General features: G+C 29.6%; 1 protein-coding gene across 5 annotated transcripts in view; it reads left to right on the forward strand.

Annotated features, from left to right (window-relative positions):
• Positions 1-22,345, forward strand: part of eIF2A (eukaryotic translation initiation factor 2A) — a 78,275-nt gene extending 55,930 nt beyond the window's left edge. For 3 of the 5 annotated variants that reach the window (XM_075379903.1, XM_075379904.1, XM_075379905.1), the window contains exons 10-12: positions 1,408-1,604; positions 6,323-6,490; positions 12,244-22,345. In XM_075379903.1, the coding sequence (XP_075236018.1) occupies positions 1,408-1,604; positions 6,323-6,448 (323 nt within the window). In that variant the 3' untranslated portion in view covers positions 6,449-6,490; positions 12,244-22,345. The remainder of the gene's footprint in view (positions 1-1,407; positions 1,605-6,322; positions 6,491-12,243) is intronic. The other 2 variants (XR_012758516.1, XR_012758517.1) reach the window with 2 other exon arrangements.
• The last annotated feature ends 984 nt before the right edge of the window (positions 22,346-23,329 follow it).

Genomic DNA, 23,329 nt, shown 5'->3' on the forward strand with positions numbered 1-23,329 from the left:
GTCCTTGTGCAAGCTCATGACATGGAACAGAGAAGCGTAATAAAATTTTGTGTTACTTCAAAACTCTTTTGATGAAACTTATTCTATGGTACAGAATGCATTCAGTGATAAAGCCCCACATCTTGTACTACAACATACACGTGGTGGAAGCAGTTTAAAGACTGCAGAGTTGTTGGATGACGATGAACAAAGCAGGAATCCATCATCAGCTGTTCACGACAAAAATGTTGTGAAAGTGCACGCGCTTCTGCTCAAACAACCTCATCTTACTCTTTGGGTTGTAGCAGAAGAGGTGAACATTGGTAAAGATGCGATACATACAATTCTAACAAAAAAAAAGAACTGCTGAAAGGTGACCAGAGAACAAAAACAGGGGTGTGTCTTTCTTGCACTTAAGACTTTATTGAAACTGCATAGCAACCCAAAATTTTTGCACGACCATGCCCCGGCACACATGGCAACAGTTTTTAACACGTTATGATGCTGCAAATCAAATCACAGTCTTATCCCACCTGCCCTATTCGTCCAACTTGGCTCCAGCAGACTATTTTCTGTTCCTGAAATTCAAGTTGAAGATGAAAGACTGCTTTTTTGACAACATTCCAGCTATGCAAAGGGGTTGCACCAAGCAGTTGAAGGCGATCCCACAAACTGATTTCTCCAGAGTGTTTGATGGGCACTACCAGTGCTGCAATGAGTGTATAACTAGAGAAGGGCTGATGTGAATAAATTCGTTTATCTTTAAATTTCTATTTTTATTTAATTTAGTTTAGGAACTTCCAGACATACTACATGTACATACAAAAACTGGAAAAGGGGTGGAAGTGGTTTTGGCCTAAATAAAATTTCAAATCTTTATGAGGGGACTAGTAAAAAAAAATTTGCTAAAAGGAGTTTATGGTAGTTTTTGCATTTATATTTTCTACATCAATAGGCCTTCAAACCACTATAAAAAATTTTTACCCATCCCACTCCAATGATCTGTGGTAACAAAAACATTTTATTTTAAATTTAAATCTATATTTGTTTAGAAATTAAGTTCACTACCTAAGCCAAAGCTTGTGCATGAGAATATGGGATGGAAATTTTGTAGTATGTGAAAAAAATACCGCAGTTGACAGAGATTTGAACCTGGAACCCTCAGGTGAAAGGCTGAGGTATTGCCATTCTGCCATGGATGTTGAAACATTTGATAAAATATAATTTTAAACCAATATACTAATAAGAAATAAGAGAGGGTCTAAAACATATTTTTGAAAGTAAATGTTTTTCTTATTGACCTTTTTGATACTTGATTAGTTAACTATGCGATTTTAAATTTAACAATATCATGGTTTGTTGAGCATATTTTTTACGTCAACTGCGCACACAGCTCAGGTCTGCAATTGCTTCTTTTTTTCATTTTAGGTAATCCATCTAAAGCAGCTTTAAAACAAAAGAAAAAACGAGAAGCAAAAAAAGCTGCAAAACAACAGCAAATTAATAATGGTGAATCTGTTCCCCAAACCACAGCATCTTCTAATGGTACAAGGGTATTGCCATTTGTCGAAGAAATCACTACTGATGATCCTGAAAAATTAAAGAAGATTAAAAAATTAAAAAGTGTAAGTATTTGTATTTCATAGATTTGAGAGAATAGTAGAAGTGTTTCTTATTATTGAGTGAAAGAAGAAATTAATCACTTAATTCTAGTCTTAAATTTTTTCACTTGATTTACCTACATAGACAACTTTCTTGAATGCGCTCTGCATTCAACTTGTTGAAATATGAGCAAAAGTATATTTAAATGATATTTGCTTAAGTTAGTATATATTTGGAATGGTAAACAGATGGGTGATTGTTATTAAATGAAAGTAAGAAATTTTAATAATATTTATTTAGCACTATTATCACACTGGTCTCAGCTTTTTCCACTGTTGGAATGCTTTTGGGCGTTCTATTTATGGTATCTGCAGGTAAGTCCTTAACTTCTGAGTTACTTATAAATTTCGGTACCTGTGTGGAAGTTGATGAAAACTTAATTTTGTGAAAGTCAGCCTTTCATTGTCAAACTTAAGTTTTTAAGCAAGAATAAGTTATAGAATCAATTTGGAACAATAGAACAGCTGTGTATATAGTATATTCTCTATGAGAGCTTGCCGTTACCTCTCGTTGCTTTTTTCTTGCACCTAATTATGCATTACCATTATGCAGAACTCTTCAGGTTCTTCTTACCTCTGGTTACTTTTTTCTTGTTGCACTTAAGTATTGCATTACCATTAAGCAAAACTCTTTGTTTACCTTTTACTATATTAAAGGTAAACTATATTTAAAACTATTTTAACTATATTTTAAACTCATGTGAACAACACCATCAACTGAAAAATTTAGTCAACATAACCTTAATGTTAAGATATTGTGGTTTCTTTTATAGTTATGAAAAACTTTCCTTGCCTAAAAAAAATTTTCTTCTTCTTTTTCACAGATTTTAAACTTTTTTAACTGTTTCAATAACATACCTTATTCAGATGTTTATTACAAAATATTCTCATTAATATCCAACTTGGCTTCATTTTGGTGTAAACCCCATTTAAAAATTCCAGTGGTTTAAATAGCTTATTTGTGATACTTTGTATATGAGGTAGAAAATAACTGAACATTTTTAATTATACACCAATGGAGATATTTGCTGAGGTGTGGTTGGCAGCTTTGTGTTCTGCATAACCTCTGTAACCATATTTTCATGGATTTTGATATCTTATTTAGTTTTCATGTTAGTTATTTGAGTCCAGCGTGTTTTTAAGTGTTAGTGATTTTTGTAATGTGCTATTTTCAGGAACAATGTAAAATTTTGTGTGAAACTGGGGAAAACTTTCACAGAAACATTTCAACTTTTGAAACAAGCTTATGGAGATGAAGCTCTGGGTCATACACAATGTTACAAATGGTTTTCGCAATTTAAAAGTGGTCATCAGTCAGTCGAAAATGACCCTTGACCAGGAAATCAGTTGACCTCAAAGATGACCTTCTACTTCAACTGATGACACCCATGTTCAGAAAATCAGCGATCAGTGCATGCAAATCACAGATTGACTGTCGGAGATGGAGATCTTGCAGAAGAGGTTAGCATCTCAAGACATTTTGACTGATAAATTGAACATGCATCGATTTGCAGCAAAGTTTGTTCCTTGTTTGATGACCAAAGAGCAAAAAGAATATAAAGTGGACATTTGTCGGCAACTTCTTGAACAAGCCGATAACAAAACATTCATGCAAATGATTATAGTGGGTGATGAAAGCTAGGTTTACGGCTACGACATTGAGACAGAAGTTCAATCATCACAATGGATTGGCAAAGAATCTTCACGGCCCAAGAAAGCATGTCTGTCTCGATCCAATGTCAAGTGATGCTCTCTGTTTTTTATTTTTATTTTAATTGAATTATGGATTTTGAATTTGTGCCTTAAGGTGAAAAGTGAACCATGTGTAGTATCAAGGCATTATACAGCAGTTAGTAGAAAAAATCCACAAAAAGAGACCAGAGTTGTAGTGAGACAACTCATGGTTCCTTCACTGTGACAATGCCATTTCAGAGGAAGCTATCCATGACTGCTTTACAAAGTGGAAACACCACTTGGGAAAAGTATGTGAATTAGAGAGGGGAGTACTTAGAAGGTGACAAGAACCAATAGTCTGTAAAATTAATAATAAATTTAAAAAAATAAAGTTCAGTTATTTTTTTGAACAGACCTCGTATCTACAGTCACAACATTGACAATAGCCAAGTGGCAATTGATCCAGTCTCATATTCAAGAGGTCTTGTTTCAGTAGTTATTTTATTTTTTTATATCATCATTTTATAAAAAATTCTTACAGTAATAATTTTTTTTATTATAAAGTTTTTATTAAAAACTGGTAAAAAGTATGTTAATTTCATCTTGCTGATTATTTTTTTATTTGAATATAACAATCATTAATTAAAAATCTTTATGAACACGTGGGAATGGGGATCATAAAGGAATGAAGTACTAACAGATAGACAACAAACAGATTTTGTTATATAAAACTTAAAAAATTAAAATAATAAATTTATTTTAATTTTCAGTATGCTCGTATAATCTATAAGACGATAAAAATAAAACCCTAATAAAATATAAATATTTTTATATTATTATAATAGGTAAGCTGAAAATTAAAATCAATTAATATTTTTAGTTCTTTTTCTAGATTTTTATAAATATTATAACTACTATACAGTGAAAACTCATAAATTGAACAGAAAGAAAACCGAAAAGAAAATAAGGGAAGTATGAAAAAAAGCAAATAAATGTGTAATACTTCCCAGGTATTGGTTATCCATTCTTATAGTGGAAAAATAATTATATATGAAAAATGTTACCTAAGATTTCTTTTTTTGGGAGGAGTAATTTATTATGAAGTTTTATTGTAAAATTATCATTATATATTTAAATAAACCAGAAGTTTTAAAAATTCCAAAAATTGATTTTTTTTTTGCTCCCTCACCTCCAAAATCACATTCCAAGAAATTTTTCTATGTATGTTAAATGGATGGAAGAAACTAAAAAACAAAATTTACTAAAAAAATGTATAACGAAATAAAAAGTTAACAAAAATCTTTTTTGTGGGTGGGGGTGAATTATGATGAAATGTTATTGCAATATTATTTTAAGTTTAAATAGACCAAATTTTTTTTTTAAATTCCAAAAATGAATATTTTTAAACTTTTCACCTTCACCAATATTGCTTCCAAAGTATATTTTTGGTTGCTTGCACTACTACTATGCCTAGAAAGACATGAAAAATATTTAGTTAAAAAATATGCAATAAATAAAAAGATAGCTTTTTTGACTTTTGGGGCAACATTTTTTTTTTAAATGCTAAGATAAGCACGCACACATATACTGAGCTTAAAATAAAGTGATTCATGTTTTGCAAAATTTTGAGAAAATTAATGCCCAAAAAAAACGCCATCTCCTTGAGATATTGTTCCAAAATTTACCAACAAATTGCCCCATATGCACTAGTCTTTGTATATAATTTCATATAAATCTGTGCATCATGTCAAAAGATATTAAGCTTCAAACACAACCAATACATATTAAGAACATTTTTTTTGGGAGGGTTCATGGGTCATGAAATGTTGAGAAATATAAAAAATTACCCCATTTTTTGACTTATAGCCATGCTTTCCTTCTTGTAGCATAGCTCTTCAGAGCTATGATGCCAGGAAAGTAAGATATGATATTGGCCTGGTCCCTAATAGGCCACTTGGAAATAAAAAAAATCCATTGCATTAGTATAAATGTAAGAAAAAAAAATGTAAAAAACCTGTTGTTTTTTTAAAATGGAGATTTTAACCTGAAACCTCTGTAATGAAGTTGGAACACTCACTACTGTGGCTGTAGATATACAATTATTCTATTTGAACTACTCAAAAAAAACGTTTAAAACTCCATCTTTAAATAGAGCCAAGTTGGAAGAAGCAGTCATTATGGATTTAAAAAAGTGGCCTCCTCATACCACTATGCAAAAAGCCTTTCACACTATAAAATTTAATTTAAACATATCAGTATGATACACATGAGAAGAGTTGATTAAGAACCACACTGTTTAGCAACTATATCATTGTTTTCTGGTTCCTTGGGAATTTCTTTTCTTTTGTGTGTATTACATATGTCTTGTAATAACAAAACAAAAATATTCTGTTTTAATACATAAAACTTTTATGTAAAACATTATATGGACTTTATGTTAATTGATTTGACATCCTTTTGTTTTCAATAAATTTTCCTTATTATAAATTTTAACTTTCTCAATTTTTCTTGAACCTGAGCATCATTTCTTTATAACTTCTTCCCTTCCTACTTGCTATTGTTTATAAGAATCCCAGTATCCTTTCTCTTCCTCTGCTTCCTTTTACTTTTTCCTTTACGATCTTTGACTGAAAGAAATTTTTGCATAGGATATGCTCCCACCAAGATGTTTGCCCCTTTTATCAACTTCATTTAAGTTATGCTTCTCTCCTATTGTCAGTATTTCCACATATCTCATTCTGTATATCCCATTTCACTTCTCCATTCTATCACACAGCCATATATCAAGCTCAAATACTTCCTTCTCTCTTTAATTTTTTCTTTCTTTCAAGCATTCTGTATAATGGTATGCTTGGCAGAAATTTTCAAACCAGTTCCTCAGTTCAGTCAGGATTCTTCTTGCTGTCTGTTATATTTCATCTGGTAATTTGTGTAGCAATGTGATCATTATTTTAATGCTGTTTATTTTAAATAAAGAAGAATAAATTATGTTTCTTTCTTTTTTTTAGAAATTGGTAGAAATCAACAGATTGAAAGAACAAAAGGCACAAGGAAAACAGCTTGAAATAAATCAGTTGGATAAAATAAACAAAGAAGACTCTCTAATGAAGGAATTAAAAGATTTGACATTGTGATAGTGACACGAGTACTTTCATCTGAAATATTTTTACAGTTTCGTAAGTTCACAATAATTGAATATTTTTTTTAACAACACACACCACAAATTTGTTTTATTAATTATGTTATTTTATTTGTTTAATGAAATTTTGTATTTTAAACAAGTGTTAATTCAACATATATCTCCTGTTGAATCGGGATAAGTTTTAATAAGGTCATCTCTTACTTGAAGATATTGAGGATTAGCCTATTTTGTTATTTAAAAAGAGTGATAGCAAATGGCAAACACAGGATTAGAAGCTCAGGAGTAATATTCAACATATAAATTGCCTGATACATGTCTGTTGATGACAAAATTATAACCATTTACTAGGTTATTCAATTTGAATCAGGATCTGTCAAATAATACAAATGCGTTATAGAAAAGAGGATCTGCCTCTCGACTAATATTAATTATGAGGGTTGTTCAGCAATTAAAGAGACAAATTATCTTAAAAAATTACAGTTTCTTCAAACTATTATTTATTGCAATTTTTCAACATAATCTGTGGTTGCATTTACATTGTGATGTAAAAACTTAGAATCTAACAAACAAAAATCTGATAGGGACTGTAAGATGGATGTGGCAGTATCTCCTGATCAACTTTTGGATAGTTTCCCAAGACCTCAGAAGTATGGGGGTGGGACTAATTGCATAGAAGAACACCTTTCAAGAGAAAAGAAGAAATTTTTTTCCCTTATCCTACGATTCACTTTATTTTCTTATGTCAATATAGTCATTGTTGATTCTATTTTTTGCCAAATAATCATAATAAATAGAGCCTTTATTATTTCAAAACTCCATTAGAATCACTTTTTACCAGCTGAATATAGGTTTTGGATTTTTCTTGGTTGGCAGACTCAGATATTCCATACTCTGGCATTTGAATTACTGCTCAAAATGATGATCAGTTTCATCACAAGATATTATGCGGTCTAAAACATTACCTTCCATTAAAAACTGTTATTTAAATTCTGTAAAAATGTGAATTCATTTATTTGAGATTTTGAGTGAACTGGTCTCTTAGCCCACCTTGGAACATAGAATGTTCATTCTGTCATTCATGAGAATGAATAGTGTTGACACTGAGTGCCAACACTCACATTACAGATTTCTAAGCAGCTGTCATTATGAGAACGATCATTAATGAGATTTTACAAAGTATCAGTCTGTCAAAACATTCAATGGTCTTAACAGTATAATGAAAAATCAGTTACTCTTGTTTTGCCCAATTTAAATTGTTCAATCCACTTAAAAAAATGTTCACGGTTAATATTTTATGATACGTTTTGGCAAGTGAATTTTTAAATAAATGAAAAAGGTTAGAATAATGGAAATTCTTTTCCAACAGTTATTTTCTATCAGGGGTGCCAACTTGAAAAACTGAGAAGGTCAGTTTATTCTATTAAATAGTTTATTCTTCTGTTGCCAATTGACTTTTTAATTATTGAATGACCCTCACAAAATATGTTCTCTCTTGTTATCAACAACATCATGAAATAAATAAATAAGTAATCTTTGCCAGTAATACTTAAAACTTTATTTCTGTTCAAATCTTTTGTAGATTTGTTGTGGGTATTCCAACCTAACAGAAGCACTTCTGGTTGTTTTATTGTTTTTTTAAACCACACATTGTAGATAGTTTACTATTTCCAGTGCCTTCAGTGTTTTCACATATAGTGGGTTGGATGGATTCTTTGACATGTTTCTATGACATTTTATTTTCTAATGTACAACCAGTTTTGAGCCTGATATGTAATCTCATATGTGTAATAATGTATTGTTTTTCTACTAGCATTGAAGCATAAAAACTCATTCCTGTTTTGTGAACAACAAACCATTTATTTTCAGTACAGCTAAAAAATGAATTGAACATAGTTGTAAATCAGCTAATAACTACAAACTGCAAAACCAAAATTTCTCACTGGTTTCAGAATTTAAATCTGCATCTAATTGAAACTTGACAGTCATGTTGATATTTAATGTAAAATATAATTGTAATGAAACCTTACAATATCTAAACAAATAATCTGTTTTGTAAACTTCAACATTTGATTCTCTCATCAAATAAAAAACTAGCAATGTATTGCATAACTTTCCCAGCCTTTAATAATAAAAGTTAAAAAAATTAGTGCCAAAAAACAAAAAAAAATGTATGTATATATATATATATATATATATATTTTTTTTTAGAGATGGAGAATAAATTTAAGAAAACTTTTTATAAAAATTTCATAGATTAAGCTTAATAAATTTTCTTAAGTATAATTTTCTCTAAATCTAACACCCCTTCAGTAAAGGCTAAAATAAGAAAATATTTTTCAAAAAACCTTTCTTCATTTTAGGTCTGGTGTTGATAATTTAAAAAAATTGTAGACATTTCTTGGTAGCCCTATATATGAATTATAAACTTTCAAAAAATGTTTGAAATATATTTAAACTGAAAAGGGAGTTGAAGCAAAAGAAAAAAAACATGTATTCCAATTTGAGGTGGCAGTTGATTTTTGAAAAAAAAATCATTTGGATTATTTATAGTGATCAAATTTTCCTTAATAAAATTTTTTTCTAAATTGTAGAAAATCAAAATTGGGTTTTTCATGATGTCCTTAATACTGATAACAGCCTGTTAATGAATTAAAAAAAAAAATTAATATGATCACTGCCCCCGTATATTGAAATATTTGAGCCAGATTTGAAGGAGGTCAGTTAGGTCAATTTTCTGATATAAGGCCAAAAGCAGTGCGATGCATACACCCACATACATATGTATGTTTATTAGTCTAGATGAACTGATTGGACCCTAATATAAAAATTTGAAGAAAAAAAGAGATATTTTTGACATAATCACCATACTCTTTCCCCTTTAATAAAGCTATTCTTGCTATATTCAGTGGGAAAGTAAAAGTATATGATTTATCGTAAGCCAAATATGGATTAAGGTGTTTTAATTTTCTCTTGAAATAGTATAATAAATACTATTTGTGTTTGTACAGGGTGTCCCATATAAAACGCAACCCATCAATCACTCATTCATGAAATTTCAAAAGTCAAGCTTACTCCCCTACTCGTTACTGAAATGGACTCGTCCAACATCTGAACATCGCGGCGACGCAGTAGAACACTACCGATAGTAACAACAATGCAATTATAACGTTCAGTGTATTGCTAGAGACAAGATGGTGTTTTCGCTAGATGAACGTGTTTTCATTGTTGAGTCGTACTTCAGTACGAAATCAGTGGTTGCAGTGCAAGATTTGTTTCGCCATAAGTTCCCAGATAAACCAGCTCCTAACAAAACATCAGTATTAAGGTTAGTTGCAAAATTTAGAGGGACTGGTTTTGTTAATAACAAGGAACACAAAAGATCTGCGTCAGTGTTGAATACAGATACAGTCACTGAAATCAAAGACCGATTACTCGCCTCGCCAAATAAATCGATCAGACATTTGTCTGCTGAAATTAATTTGTCTAAATCAACTGTTCATCGGGCGACCAAACAATTACAATTACGACCTTATTGCATTCAAACGGTTCATCAACTTCTTGAGCCCGACAAAGAAAAACAGCTACAATATTGTCAGTGGTTCCATCGATTTCTACTTAAGGGAATTAATGTTATGGATTCGTTATTTTTCACAGATGAAGTATGGTTTCATTTGGATGGCTACGTAAACAGCCAAAACAGTAGAATTTGGAGTGCTGAAAATCCCCACGTTTATCACGAAAAACAATTACACCCGCAGAAGTTGGGTGTGTGGTGCGCGATATCGCGGAAGAAAATAATCTGTCCTATTTTTTTCGAGTACACCATTAATGCAGAACGATATCAGGATATTTTATTTCAGTTCATTGCACTCTTGGAAGAGGAAAACAGACACTCCTGGCTACAACATAACGGTGCGACATCGCACTTCAACTTCTGATTTCGTTGAGGAATTCTTTGGCAATCGTGTGTCAAAGCTTGTGGCCACCAAGATCTCCAGATTTGACTGCGGCGGATTTTTTTCTATGGGGTTACCTCAAAGAAAAAGCCTACAGCAACAAACCACGAACACTTGAACAATAGAAAGTCAATATTGAACAAGCTGTATTAAATATCCAGCCACAAACTTTGAAAAAAGTTGCAAGAAACGCTGTAAAAAGAATTGAAGCCTGTATTCAAGAAGCGGCCACTTCCAACATTTATTATAAATGTAAGGTAATGGATGGTAATAATAAAAATTACATTTACATTTACACATGTCTTTTTATTATTTCAATACCTACCAATATAAGGTTGGGTTGCGTTTTATATGGGACACTCTGTACATAGTGTAACAGTTAATACAATTCTTAGTAGGTTAACTCTCACTACAGACTATTTTTATCAAATATGGTTTTAACTGCCGAAAGAAAATAATTTTCAATTTACTGTTTTAAAATTTCTTTTATTTAAAAAAAGAGAATAAATTAACATTAATTATAGTTTTTTTTTTTTTTAAATTAACAATTTCGTTAGCAGGTTTATAAAGAAATATATTCTCCCCTCATAACATGTTTTTTTTTTTGCAGAAAAAAAATAACATATATGGTTCATAAATCATGTTAATTGGAAAGTACAGTGTTTGTCTTTGTTCTTTTACCACGCTAAAGTATTATAAAATATTGAAAACAACATACAAATCAAACAAATGTTATACCCTTAAAAGAGTTTGTGTAATGAGTGTTAAACAAATTTTGAATTGTAAGAAAAATGCTTCTCTCACACATGCGTGTATGCACACACACATATGCACATACATTTGTGTATGTAGAATACATATGTATACAGCTTGTATAAGCTTACTTGATTTTCATAAAAATATGTATATTACAAAGAGATAAACTGAGAGTGACTAAGTACAATTTTATACTGCCAAGTTAAATCAGTAAATATTACACTGTTTTTGACCAAAAATTAATGTAACCACAATTGCTCTTTCTCAACAGAACTGTATGTTTAGTAAACACTTGCAGCTGTGTATGTAAAAGTTAATATAGTCAATTTTGTTTTTTGCAACAATATTAACTTCATGCATCTAAATGATGCAATATTTTATTCATTTAAATATCATTGAATTCATCAATAAATTGTGAACGAAATATTTGAAAAATAAATTTATGTGTAATTTATACAGCCACCAATATTCACAGCAGAATGGTAGCACCTCTTCTTTTCATCTAGAAGATTGTGAGCTCAAATTTAAGTTAGGCTAAGCATTTTTCATACACTAAAAAATTCTTCTGTCATGTGTAATTATAATTTATCAACATCCTGTTTGTACTTGGGTAACTGAAATAAATATTAAATTTGCTGTATATCAACATCACATACTATCAGACTGTTTAGTAGAAATATAACAACCTAACAATTATACATATGAATATGACTTGCTTAAAGTTTTTCTCTAAGACTATTAACAGGAGATATTAAATCTGATTTTATCCAAAGAATCTATACCACTGTAAAACAAACATGCTGGCAGTATAGAAAATTTGTCTATTCTTTAGAAAGATCATTTAAGTTTAAGTAATTGCATCAGTTACTTAGCTTAACAAGATAGAATTCAATGAAAATAACATATATCAATGTATATAGGTTTTGTACTAAACGTATCAAGCAACATCTATTGGTAATTCATGAAAATAGAGTGAGTCAGAGCCATACAGATTGATAAAATTGGTTTTTGTCAGTAAAAGGATTATAATCAGTTCAAAGTATGTTTTTAAAATGTATTTGTTTTTTTGTTTCAGACATAACAAAAATATCATTGTGGAATTTATAATACTGAGGGAAATAATGACAAATATTCTATTGTTATATTGAAGATAACAAAAATAAATAAATCTTCTTAAGACATCATCTGATTATTTTTTTTTTAAATATATTTTTAAAAATTCTTTTACACAATTGATGATGTGTCTTTTTACTAATGATAAATAAATGATTATGTAAATATATAAATAAAATTTAAATACATAATATATATATATATATAAAGAAATTAAGAAAAAAAATTTATTTTGTGGAAGGGAAAATCTGTCATAACTTTTTTTTTGTGTGTGATTTTGTGAAGTTTAAAAAATGAACAATAAACATTTAAACGATTTGCTGACACTATTACATAAAAAAAAGAAAATTTGTTTATTTTAATATTAAAAATTGATAATTTTTTTTGTATATATTGTTCCAAAGAAAGGGTGCTGTTGTTATATATTATATATTTAAAAAAAAGGTATTGTAATATGTCTATTATTATTAACTATTAGAATAATTTTAATTTACATAAGTTAGTGATAAATTCAGATAACTCATTAGTGCACAATGTTGTAATTATATATTTATTGTAAGTAATTGTAATTCATAAAATAGTAATATTTATAAGTAAATTTGATTTTAGAAGAAAAGAATTGTTAAATAGACATCAATGGTTATCCCAGGAAACAATTTTGTAGGTAATAATTAAGGAACAAATGGACATATTAACTTAGTTTGTATTAATAGATAATAATTAAGATATGATTATTTTTTTCAGTCATTTTATTGCTGTTCAATTGAGATAGAGGATTACTAGTCTACAGTTCAAAACAGGTGAACCCTTGCACTAGGAGTTCTGGTCTGACGTTTTTATCATTTAATTTCAGCTATTCATATGTAAGCTTTATGGCTAATTGTTAAATTTCAGAAATGCATAATACAAATTGAAGTTATAAAATTTAGAGGTTTAAACACATTTTAAGCATTCAATAGTATGCATGGAAAATTATTTATTTTTTACAATGTAAGTAAAACATTTCAAACATCACCAATTTCTATGTAAATCAAATGAATATTGTATTTTTAAAATGATATACTGAAAATAATATTGTTGCAGCTATAATGTAAACAACATGTTAAACTCCATATGTCAATTTCACAATTGTCAGCTTCATTATATTTGATTATCAAAAATTCATAATAGATAGAAAATAGTTATATGGTCTAAGTAGTCATTCTTCATAGACAGGGCAGTACATCATGTATTAAATGAATACAGCATTATTCCGCCAAGAGTAATGTCAAACAGTTCCAACATATGAGTATAAAGAAAAAATAAGTTTGAGCTATTTTGACACATTAGTGGATAGGATTCATTTTTAAAAGTAAACTTTTTTTTTAAATTATGTAATGAGATTGAATTCTGAATGTAAGTCTAGAATATGTAAGATATTGATGAACATTTTTATGTGATATTAAAGTTAATAATGGACAAAACATTTTGCCAAAATTTAGTTACCCTTTCTGGAATTTTTTTTGTTGTGGAAATTCAAATTGTCTAATCATCGAGGTTTTCTATATTTTTCATAATACATACATAGTGTTTAATTAACATCATAGACATATTACATGTTATTATTTTTAAAAATATAAACCTACTTCCAAAGTGATATATTAAATTGTAAATAATAGCTATTACGTAAATTTCACCACATTTTTCGGATTTTAATATTTCATGTAAAATCCGTAATGAAATGTTCATTTAGTTTCTTATTTATACAATTTTATACGATGACAAAAAATGATACAAAAAAAATTTGTTCTATTAGCTTTAATAAATTTTTGTATACCAAACTTTTTTTGTATGGTTGCAAATAATTAGTATGAACTGAAATTATTGAATTAGTTGATTAATTTCTTTCTTTTCATCCCTTTCAATTATATATTACTATTTTTTAAACTAAACTTAATTACTACCTTTTATGTCCTCAGGCTGTCTTTTTTTTAAATTTACCTAATCTTTGTCTTCTTCTTTAGTTTTTATTATTTTGACCAAATTAAAAAAACTTTTATTCTCAATCTAATTCATCTCTTCACAAGATTCTCTTATAAATTTCCCTCTCTTATTTACCTTAAGACCTCTTCATTTTGTATTTTATCAAATTCATCTATTTTCCAACATCTTTGTGAATGTTACATTTCAACTGTCTGTTCTTTTACTTGTTTTACTAACAATATTTAGATATTTTACTCTTGTATAAATATTTTAAAATATCTTTATATTCATAGATCTACATTAAATACTAGCAAGATATATTTTCTGTATAAAAGCTTTACCTTGCATGTGCCAATTTGCTTTTGATCTCATCTTTGTTGGCCTGTTTTTTTTTTTTCATTGTCTAATAAATTACGTAACTTCTGATACATTTTGTTCTTAGTATATGTCACGCATAAATGAAAGTCTGTTGTTTAATTAACTGACGTTGTTAACTGTCGTGAAATTTGAACAAAACCATTAACTAGACTAAATTATTCATGGAAAAGACTTGGAAGTTTTTGATTGACAGTAACTATACAGAATGTGAACTTCTATAATCATAATTTTTCAACAGTTTATAATCAGAATTTTTTTTTACTTCTTTTTTAGAGTTTATTAAAAACATTTAAGTAGCTATTTTTATTCTATTTTTTTTTTTAGATTTTGTTAACACTTTCAGCCCCACGTGCATTAAATCGATACACAGTGAATTATGAGCTCAGCCCCATGTGCATCAATTTCATACACCTTAAAACCCAGTTAAAAAGTTGGTAAATTTATCCACAGCCCCAGGTTTGTTTTTGCATGGACTTGTTATTGAGAGCCTACATATGTTTTAAGACATACAAATTATTACCAATTTTTAAGCCTTTTTTTAGGGCATGAGTCTATAAGATACACGTGGGCTATGAGTACATTATGTTTTTTTTCCACACCAGCCCATGTTATTAACATGATACACACTTTGACATTTCACCTAGTGTGTTTCATTTTGATACACAAAAAAAAAATCATATTTGTTTGTGTTACATTATAACGTATACATATAATATTTTGACATTAGGTAAAGATAGATTAGGGTGACGCTGACGTATAATAAACCCACTGGGTTGGTCTAGTGGTGAACACATTTTCCCAAATCAGTTGATTTGGAAGTCGAAAGTTCCAGCAATCAACTCAGTACTTTTATATGGATTTGAATACTAGATCATGGTTACCAGTGTTCTTTGGTGGTTGGGTTTTAATTAACCACACAGGAATGGTCAAACTGAGATTACAAGACTACACTTTATTTGCACTCATACATCATCCTCTTGAAGTAATACTCTTTAGCCTCTGGGTAATTCCCAGAAGCTAAAGAGGAAAAAAGAAAAGGCTGACCAATATAAATTTATGAAACAATAAGATTGAACTGATGAGGAATTAGCAGCACGAGTAAGATCGAGATAAACATTCAGAAATACTCTCAACAATATTTATTTTACATTTTTATATAACAGTATTTTACTTCCACTTTGATTCTACTGCATTACTTTACTTTTTTACACATTTATGTTTTTCTAAAGAAGCAGTCCAAACACATTAACTTGAATTCTGGACAACCAATGCGCATGGTTTTTACCTGACAGCAATTCCTAGCAGCTACTGACTGTCCCAAATGTGCTGATAACAGTTGATAGCAAGAAATCCATCTACCATTAGACTGATTTTCAATGGTTTTTAGTTAATGATCCAAACATGGGTTATCATCCTCTGTGTAGCACAGATGTTCCACTAGCAGGTAATTTACTAATGCCTCTTTGAAAGGTATAATTTCTTTTGGTAAAAAACTAGATTTATAAACACAGTGAGCATTAATTATTTGTCAACAGCTCTAACATAACCTTCCTGTACCATTTTTTTTACCATATGACGTGAGTTGATCCATACATCAATAAATGACTTGCCTGCGTTATGTTGCAAAACTGTAGATGGTTTCTTTATAATATTACCCCATTTGTTTCTAGTTTCAAACAGATCAGGTACTCTTTAGGAACATCATGTCCCTTCTGTCCTTTCACTTTCAGATTACTACTCCAGTGTTGCTTTCCTTGACAACCATCTGCCCTCTATTACATAGACTTTTCTCAACGGTTTTACAGGTCATAAGTCATTTTTACGCAGATTACCAACTAGATGTGTCTGGTTGTCATTTAGCTGGTGAGCCAGTTCCACACTGGTATAAAAATTATCTGTTACACAAAGTGTGTCCTAATAGTGGGTGCCCTAATTCCTTGATTGTATGTGGAAGCTAATTGACCATGTGGAATTTGTTCTTTGCGTAAATTCCAAGTGTAACCCACCTTCTAAACATAACTTTTATAACTTAACACCATACCAAAGCCTTTTTGATTTCACATATCGACATGATACAAGCCTGCCATAAAAAGGGATCATTGATTCTTCAGTGCTTATGTACTCAAATGGATTCATTGCATTTTGAAAGTTAACATTTAATGCATTGATAAGTGGTGTTGTTATCTTTGCCAAACGGTCATTTGATAGGGCATCTCATTGGAAACATGTGTTTTACTCATAAATTTAAATAATGTATTTTGGTAAGAAACATTTTTATACCAATAGTTCCTTAGTTTGGGTTTTTTTATCAAGGCTCATCCATAAAATTACACCTAAAACAACATATTGCCATTTTTCTAAAACACAATTCTTTTTTTCTTTCAGTATGGTATTAATAGCACACTGCTCGCATATCTATAAGTTTCATTTACCAACAGATTAAAATTTCTTCATTTAAACAAAAAATAGAATTCAAAAGGCAAATTTGTAGCTAGCCTGTCTGTAACAATTGCAGATACATTGGAAGGGTCTCTAGGAATGTAATCAAAATTATTCAAATTACCTTGAATGTTCTGCCAAACTATGTCAGCTTTTTTGTGATAATTATTTTATCTTGTTCGTCATTTATTGGTAATATGTCTTTATCCTGGACTGTCTCTTCTACTCAATCTATGTCCATATCATTAGATATGGTTAGATTCTTACATTTCAGTAACCTTATTCTTACATTTTACTACTGTAATTTTCAAGGTCTGAAAAACACACTGTTGGGTCTTCAAAGTCACTCATATTTTTAAATATACTTAATTCATTATCACTACTATCATAAAATTCAATTTCCACTCTTATTTCATCAGAATTCAGTATCGGTAACAACGATAGTAAATAAGCAACACTAATACTGCGGCCAAAAATGGCTGATTATAAAAACAATGCAGTGCTACCAACATATCATCCACTATGGCCTTGCGGTCCTAAAACTCCATGGAAAAGAAGACACTATGCTATTTCAATGTGTCTATGACATGTAAGGACTCACACTATTTTAAATAAAGTCAGGTTGTGTGAATGAATATGATACACATGGGGCTGAGCGCCTAACTTAGTGTGCAACAAATTGATGTATATGGGGCTGAACTCTTACTAATAAAAACATTGTGGGCTGGGAGTAACATATTTACTTTTTAGTTGGGGCTGAAAGTGTTAAACTTAAAAAATTTGTTTTTTCATGTTGGGAATAAGGAATGTTGGCCTCTAAATTAAATTTAGAGGCCAGATGAAATTTTATTTGATGACTTATTTATTAGATAAGGAAATTTTTTTACCTAATATGTTAAAATATGTTAAATTGTATTATAATTAAAATATGTTAAATTCATAATATGTTAACATAAGATGAATATATATTGCAGAAAATGTTACCAGTTCCATAAAATAACAAATTTCAGAGAAGTTAGAAAAATAAGATTTTCCCTTAAGTACTTTTCTTCTTTTTTTTAAACTCCCTTAAGTGCTTAGATAAATTTAAAAACATTATTTATTTCATCCTTAAGGTTTTGGGTTCAAATATATTGGGCATCAAACTATTGTTTCTGGAGAAAATTGTTTATTTTAAACAATTTTGTTTATTTTTGTGAGTTAACATAATTACCACTGTATGAGTATAAAAATGTAGTCTTGTTGTAATATTTGTCATATTGCAATCATAACTAGAATTATTTAAGCAGTGTCTTTACATATTGGGGATTTTTGTTTTAAACTAAAATTTTCATTTATCTTATTTTTCAAACTTTTGAAAATACAATAATGATCATCAGTATGGAGCTAATTAATAATGCTAATACATATATGTTTCATTAAAACAAAAATATTACATATCAGAAATTCAATAATTATAACTAATCTATGGGGATTGGTTATGATCTGAATTAGAGTAGTATTCAAAATTAAGGAGTTTCATTAATATTTTTATTCTAAAAAAATTGCATTTTATTATTAGTGTATTATATCAGAGTATTTGTATGTATTAATTCTGCAACTGTGTTTTTAGTGAGTATGTAGTACCACAGGTTAGACAAATTTGAACTATAATAATAATTAATAAAAAGAACAAATTGTGTGATTCAATTAAAGAAACTAAAAGTTTACTTTTCTACATATCAGTTTGATCTCTGTTTACTTGAGTAGTTTAGAAGTTTTTAAATGCAACTCGGGAAGAAGTCTTTTGATTGCAAGCATAACCACTCCCTACCAGACTATTGCATCCACATTTTTCTGAGTCCTTTTCCCACTCAAATACTTCTTTATTGGGTCAAAATAGTCATATGTGGATCGATTTGATAAGTATCATTTCCCCAGGATAATATGCACTCTTTTTTAGCTTTTCAAATCACAGTTCTTTCTTGGCCTTTGAAGATTGAAGAATGTTACTATTGTTTACCGTGTAATGATCCATGAAGAAATGTATGTGCAGTACTTGAATAAATCTCAATGTGAGAGTGTTGTTTTCATGTTATTGGAAAGATCTAGTGTTGGAATTGCATTATAAGGAATTTTTCTTTACATACGTAAATGTAATCAAAGTATTGTTCATCATCATGATAGGCAAATAAAAAACATCTTTCTCATTTTATAACAAATATTTTCAAGTATATTTTTATTTCTTTTTCTCCATACTACCTTCAATTATACTCAGTATTACAGACAACCTGCATATAATTAATTACTTGATTTTTTTTTGAATGAGTAATGATCTTGGAAAATCTTCCCTGCATCCCAGGATAGCTATTTTCATCGCATTCTATTTTATAGTTGAATTGAGAACAATTATATTTATTTCACCATATAAATTTTGTTATGTAAATTAAGTCTTCAGAAACTAAAGAAAAACTGAATGTAAATTGTTTTTATGATTTAAAATTATATTATAAAAAAATTTAGTTATCCAGTATTTCTCATTTTTTATACTTATTCCTATATAAACAATTTTAATTTAAAATACACATGAATAGTTAATGCCTGACATTCCATTTACATTTTGTGCTTCTATATCCATTAAAATTTCAGATCACAAAGGATACCTGTTACAAGAAAAAATGAAAGTTGGCACAAAAAAGACAACTGAATTTTGATTTTCCTAATGCATACATTGAAATCTGTTCAACTAGTGAACAATAAGCAAATCCCCCCTCCCATATTGTCAAAAAAATGTTCTCAAAAAAGTAATGAACTAAGAAATAAATTTTTCATTTGTGACATTATTTAGTTTACTTATATTCAGTGAATAATTGTTTTGAATGAGTTTCATGTTTTGTTAACCCTTTTCTATATAGCTGTGAAATTAAACCCCCACCACGTTCTGCTGCATTTTGTATATATTTTGATATAAAATCACATACTGTCTGTCTTCATGTATTCTAAATATGAACTTAAAGTTATAATCCAAAAATATATGTACATTTACTATTTATTTAACAAGAAATAAATCAGATTATTGCATCAAAAGTTCCATCATATAAGCTCAAGGCTTATTGTTCAGTGTGTGAATATCACCAATAAATAAATACTATTTGAAAAAGAAGTGATAGATGTAATTCAAGAAAACAAGAATGAATACATTGGCATTGAAGATTGAAGACATTAATGAATCGACTGAATTCCTTCAATCCAGGAAGCACTTTGTGGAATAGGAATTGCTATAGCAATAAAGTTTTTTGATAGGCAGAAAAACTACTTTAATGAAAGTATTTTTATTTTTCCTGATACTGAAAGTTTTAAACAGGTAATAATTTAATTGCATTTATTATTTTATATTCCCATTGCATTCATTTTTTTTATGAGTGTAAGGTTTTGTGGTACAATATTAAATTAATATGTAGTTACGCTTCTACTCGATTGTAAAGTATTTTTAGCTGTAAAATTTTTCAAGCAGTGTACTTTATTGGATAGCATTAAAAAGCTTATAATAATTACAAAATAAGAAAAAGTAAGACAAGGCATTCCCTGTTACAGTGTGGGTATGCTAAATTACATAATCATATCACTGTTTAGGCTTAGTGTGACAAAGGAGCAATGTATCTGTTATCCTTATTGAACTGTCAACTATTGCATAGTTATAGTCTATAACCTCACATGATATTTTTGTATAAAAACTGGCAGCAAGAGTTATGTATGGACTTTTCATAGTAAGGGATTAGCCAGGGTTCTGGGTAAGACAGCTCAGTACCTCAATTTATCCTGATTGATATATCAGACTTTCTTGCCTCACTCCTTTTCCTTTTGTTCTTGATCCCTTTTCCCTATCATTAGTTCTATTGGTGTAACCCACCGGGTTGGTCTAGTGGTTAACGCGTCTTCCCAAATCAGCTGATTTGGAAGTCGAAAGTTACAGCGTTCAAGTCCTAGTAAAGCCAGATATTTTTACATGGATTTGAATACTAGATCGTGGATACCGGTGTTCTTTGGTGGTTGGGTTTCAATTAACCACACATCTCAGGTACGGTCGAACTGAGAATGTACAAGACTACACTTCATTTACACTCGTACATATCATCCTCATTCATCCTCTGAAGAATTATCTAAACGGTAGTTACCGGAGCCTAAACAGGAAAAAGAAAGAAAGTTCTATTGGAGTAGTTCTTATCCTGCAGATCCTTTAATGCCTACAATACCAGAACATTGTGTAGAATTCTTGGTGTTACACAGTTGGGGATTGCCACTAGATCTACTCAGGGATTCTTTTTGTTTTCTGTATGATAAGTTTAACAAATATTCACTATAATAACCTTATAAGATTTGGTATTTTTACTTTCCAACAATCTTTGTAAATGAAACATTGACATGAAATGTTGATAGAATATTTACTTTCCTCCACCATGGAAAGTAATTGCTTTACTATTAATTTCACCAGTTCCAGTCAAGCATGACATTTTTATTACATCCGATTTTTTTTTTAATGAAATATAGAATCTGAAATAAGGATCAGAGATTCTTATTTGTCCTTTGGATACTTCTGGGATAACCATTGCAGTTACGTATTCCTATATTATTTTTATTTATTTTATGCATCTAAATACCATTTTTTTTCCTTTCTTTTTAATCTTGCCTAAGTAAAATTAGAATTCGTCTTCTTTTTATAATTATATTTAAAAATGACATTATTGTGTATAAAATATTAAATGCTATATTTTAGATTAAATAAAATTCCTTTATATCTTTCTGATTTTAATTATATGTTTTGTTTTTTTTTTTTTAATACATATACATAAGATCTGATAAAATGTTATTAAAAAACTACAAAATGAATATATTTTTATTTCGTTAAAACACTATTGTTGGCTGGGTATATGTTTTCTGAAAATATGAAATTTTTTTATACTAAGTATTTGTAATTTTACAGTTAAGAAGTTTTAACTCTCTCAAATCCAAATGAATGAAAGGAAGGGACTGGGGGTTGGCTTGGATATCAGAAACATTGTGATGATTCCTTGGTCTGTACTGCAGTGTACTCTTGTAAAACCAGGATTAAACTGAAATAAGAGCTAGCCAATATTTAGCTTCTTTTCTTAAACTATAACTAAATTTAATTATAATAAATGAGTTTTTATGTACTACAGACTCAGAATACAAAGTTATCTATCTAGTGTCAGATAACACATTCTAATATACTGTTAAAAATGAAAATATTACTTTTATAAAACTATTAAACATTATTATTAATTTGTTACAGTTTTGTCTAATAATAATACATTCATGTTGCCACTGGCAACAATTTTTTCCCTTTTTAACAACCCTTTCAACATCCTTGCAGAATTTGGAATAGGATTAAACTAATTATCTCGTAAAGCAAGTACCTACAAGGACGAAATCAAAAATAAAGTTCCAGTGGGAAATATCCAAATAGGAATAAGACAAGGAAAAGGATTATTGCCAATTTTGTGTAATGTACTATTAGAAAGGAGATAACCAACAAGAAAATATCCAGAAGAAAAGGCGTATTAGTAAGATTGCTTGGCATTTGTAAATGATGTATTCCTAGCTGAGGATATTGTAGGAGATGAACAACAGATCAACACAGAAGGAACTGGTTTAAAAAACTGACATAAATATCTTTCGATAAAAAAAGTTCATAACAAATGTAAAAACTGCATCCATATACAGGATTTGGCAGAAATAACTCCCACCATTGTTGGTGGAGCACTAATAGTACACGGCATGGAGTGGTGAATATCACGCTACCATTATTGAAAGTTATTTTGAAAATTGCGATTCTGTTATCAACAGCCAGCAATTATTTTGTTAACATTTTTCAACTAAGTTGGCACAACATGGTAACCTATAAGAAGATACCAGTTAATTTTAGAGCTACCAGTTCAGCTTTGAAGAAGATGCACTGCTGTGTTACAAATTTCGGATCAAACTGTAAGGAAAATTTTTCACGACTGTCGGTTTCATTCCTACAAAATACACAATTGGATTAGCTGCATTGCTTCTTGCCAGGCTATTCTGGAAAATGTTCCAGTTAACTCGATTGTGCTATCTCGATGCTGGGCAGAAAATACAACTTCATGAGGGCCCTCTGAACTCTGAGCGTGTTAGTTTGGTGCGCAATTGCTAAATTTGGAATAATAGGGCCATTATTTTTTGAGGAAGATAGACAATCTGTTACAGTAACTTCCAGATGTTTAAAAATGTTACATGACTTCTTT

This window comes from Lycorma delicatula, chromosome 12 (assembly GCF_047948215.1).
Source record: "Lycorma delicatula isolate Av1 chromosome 12, ASM4794821v1, whole genome shotgun sequence".
In the NCBI taxonomy this organism is placed as follows: domain Eukaryota; kingdom Metazoa; phylum Arthropoda; class Insecta; order Hemiptera; family Fulgoridae; genus Lycorma; species Lycorma delicatula.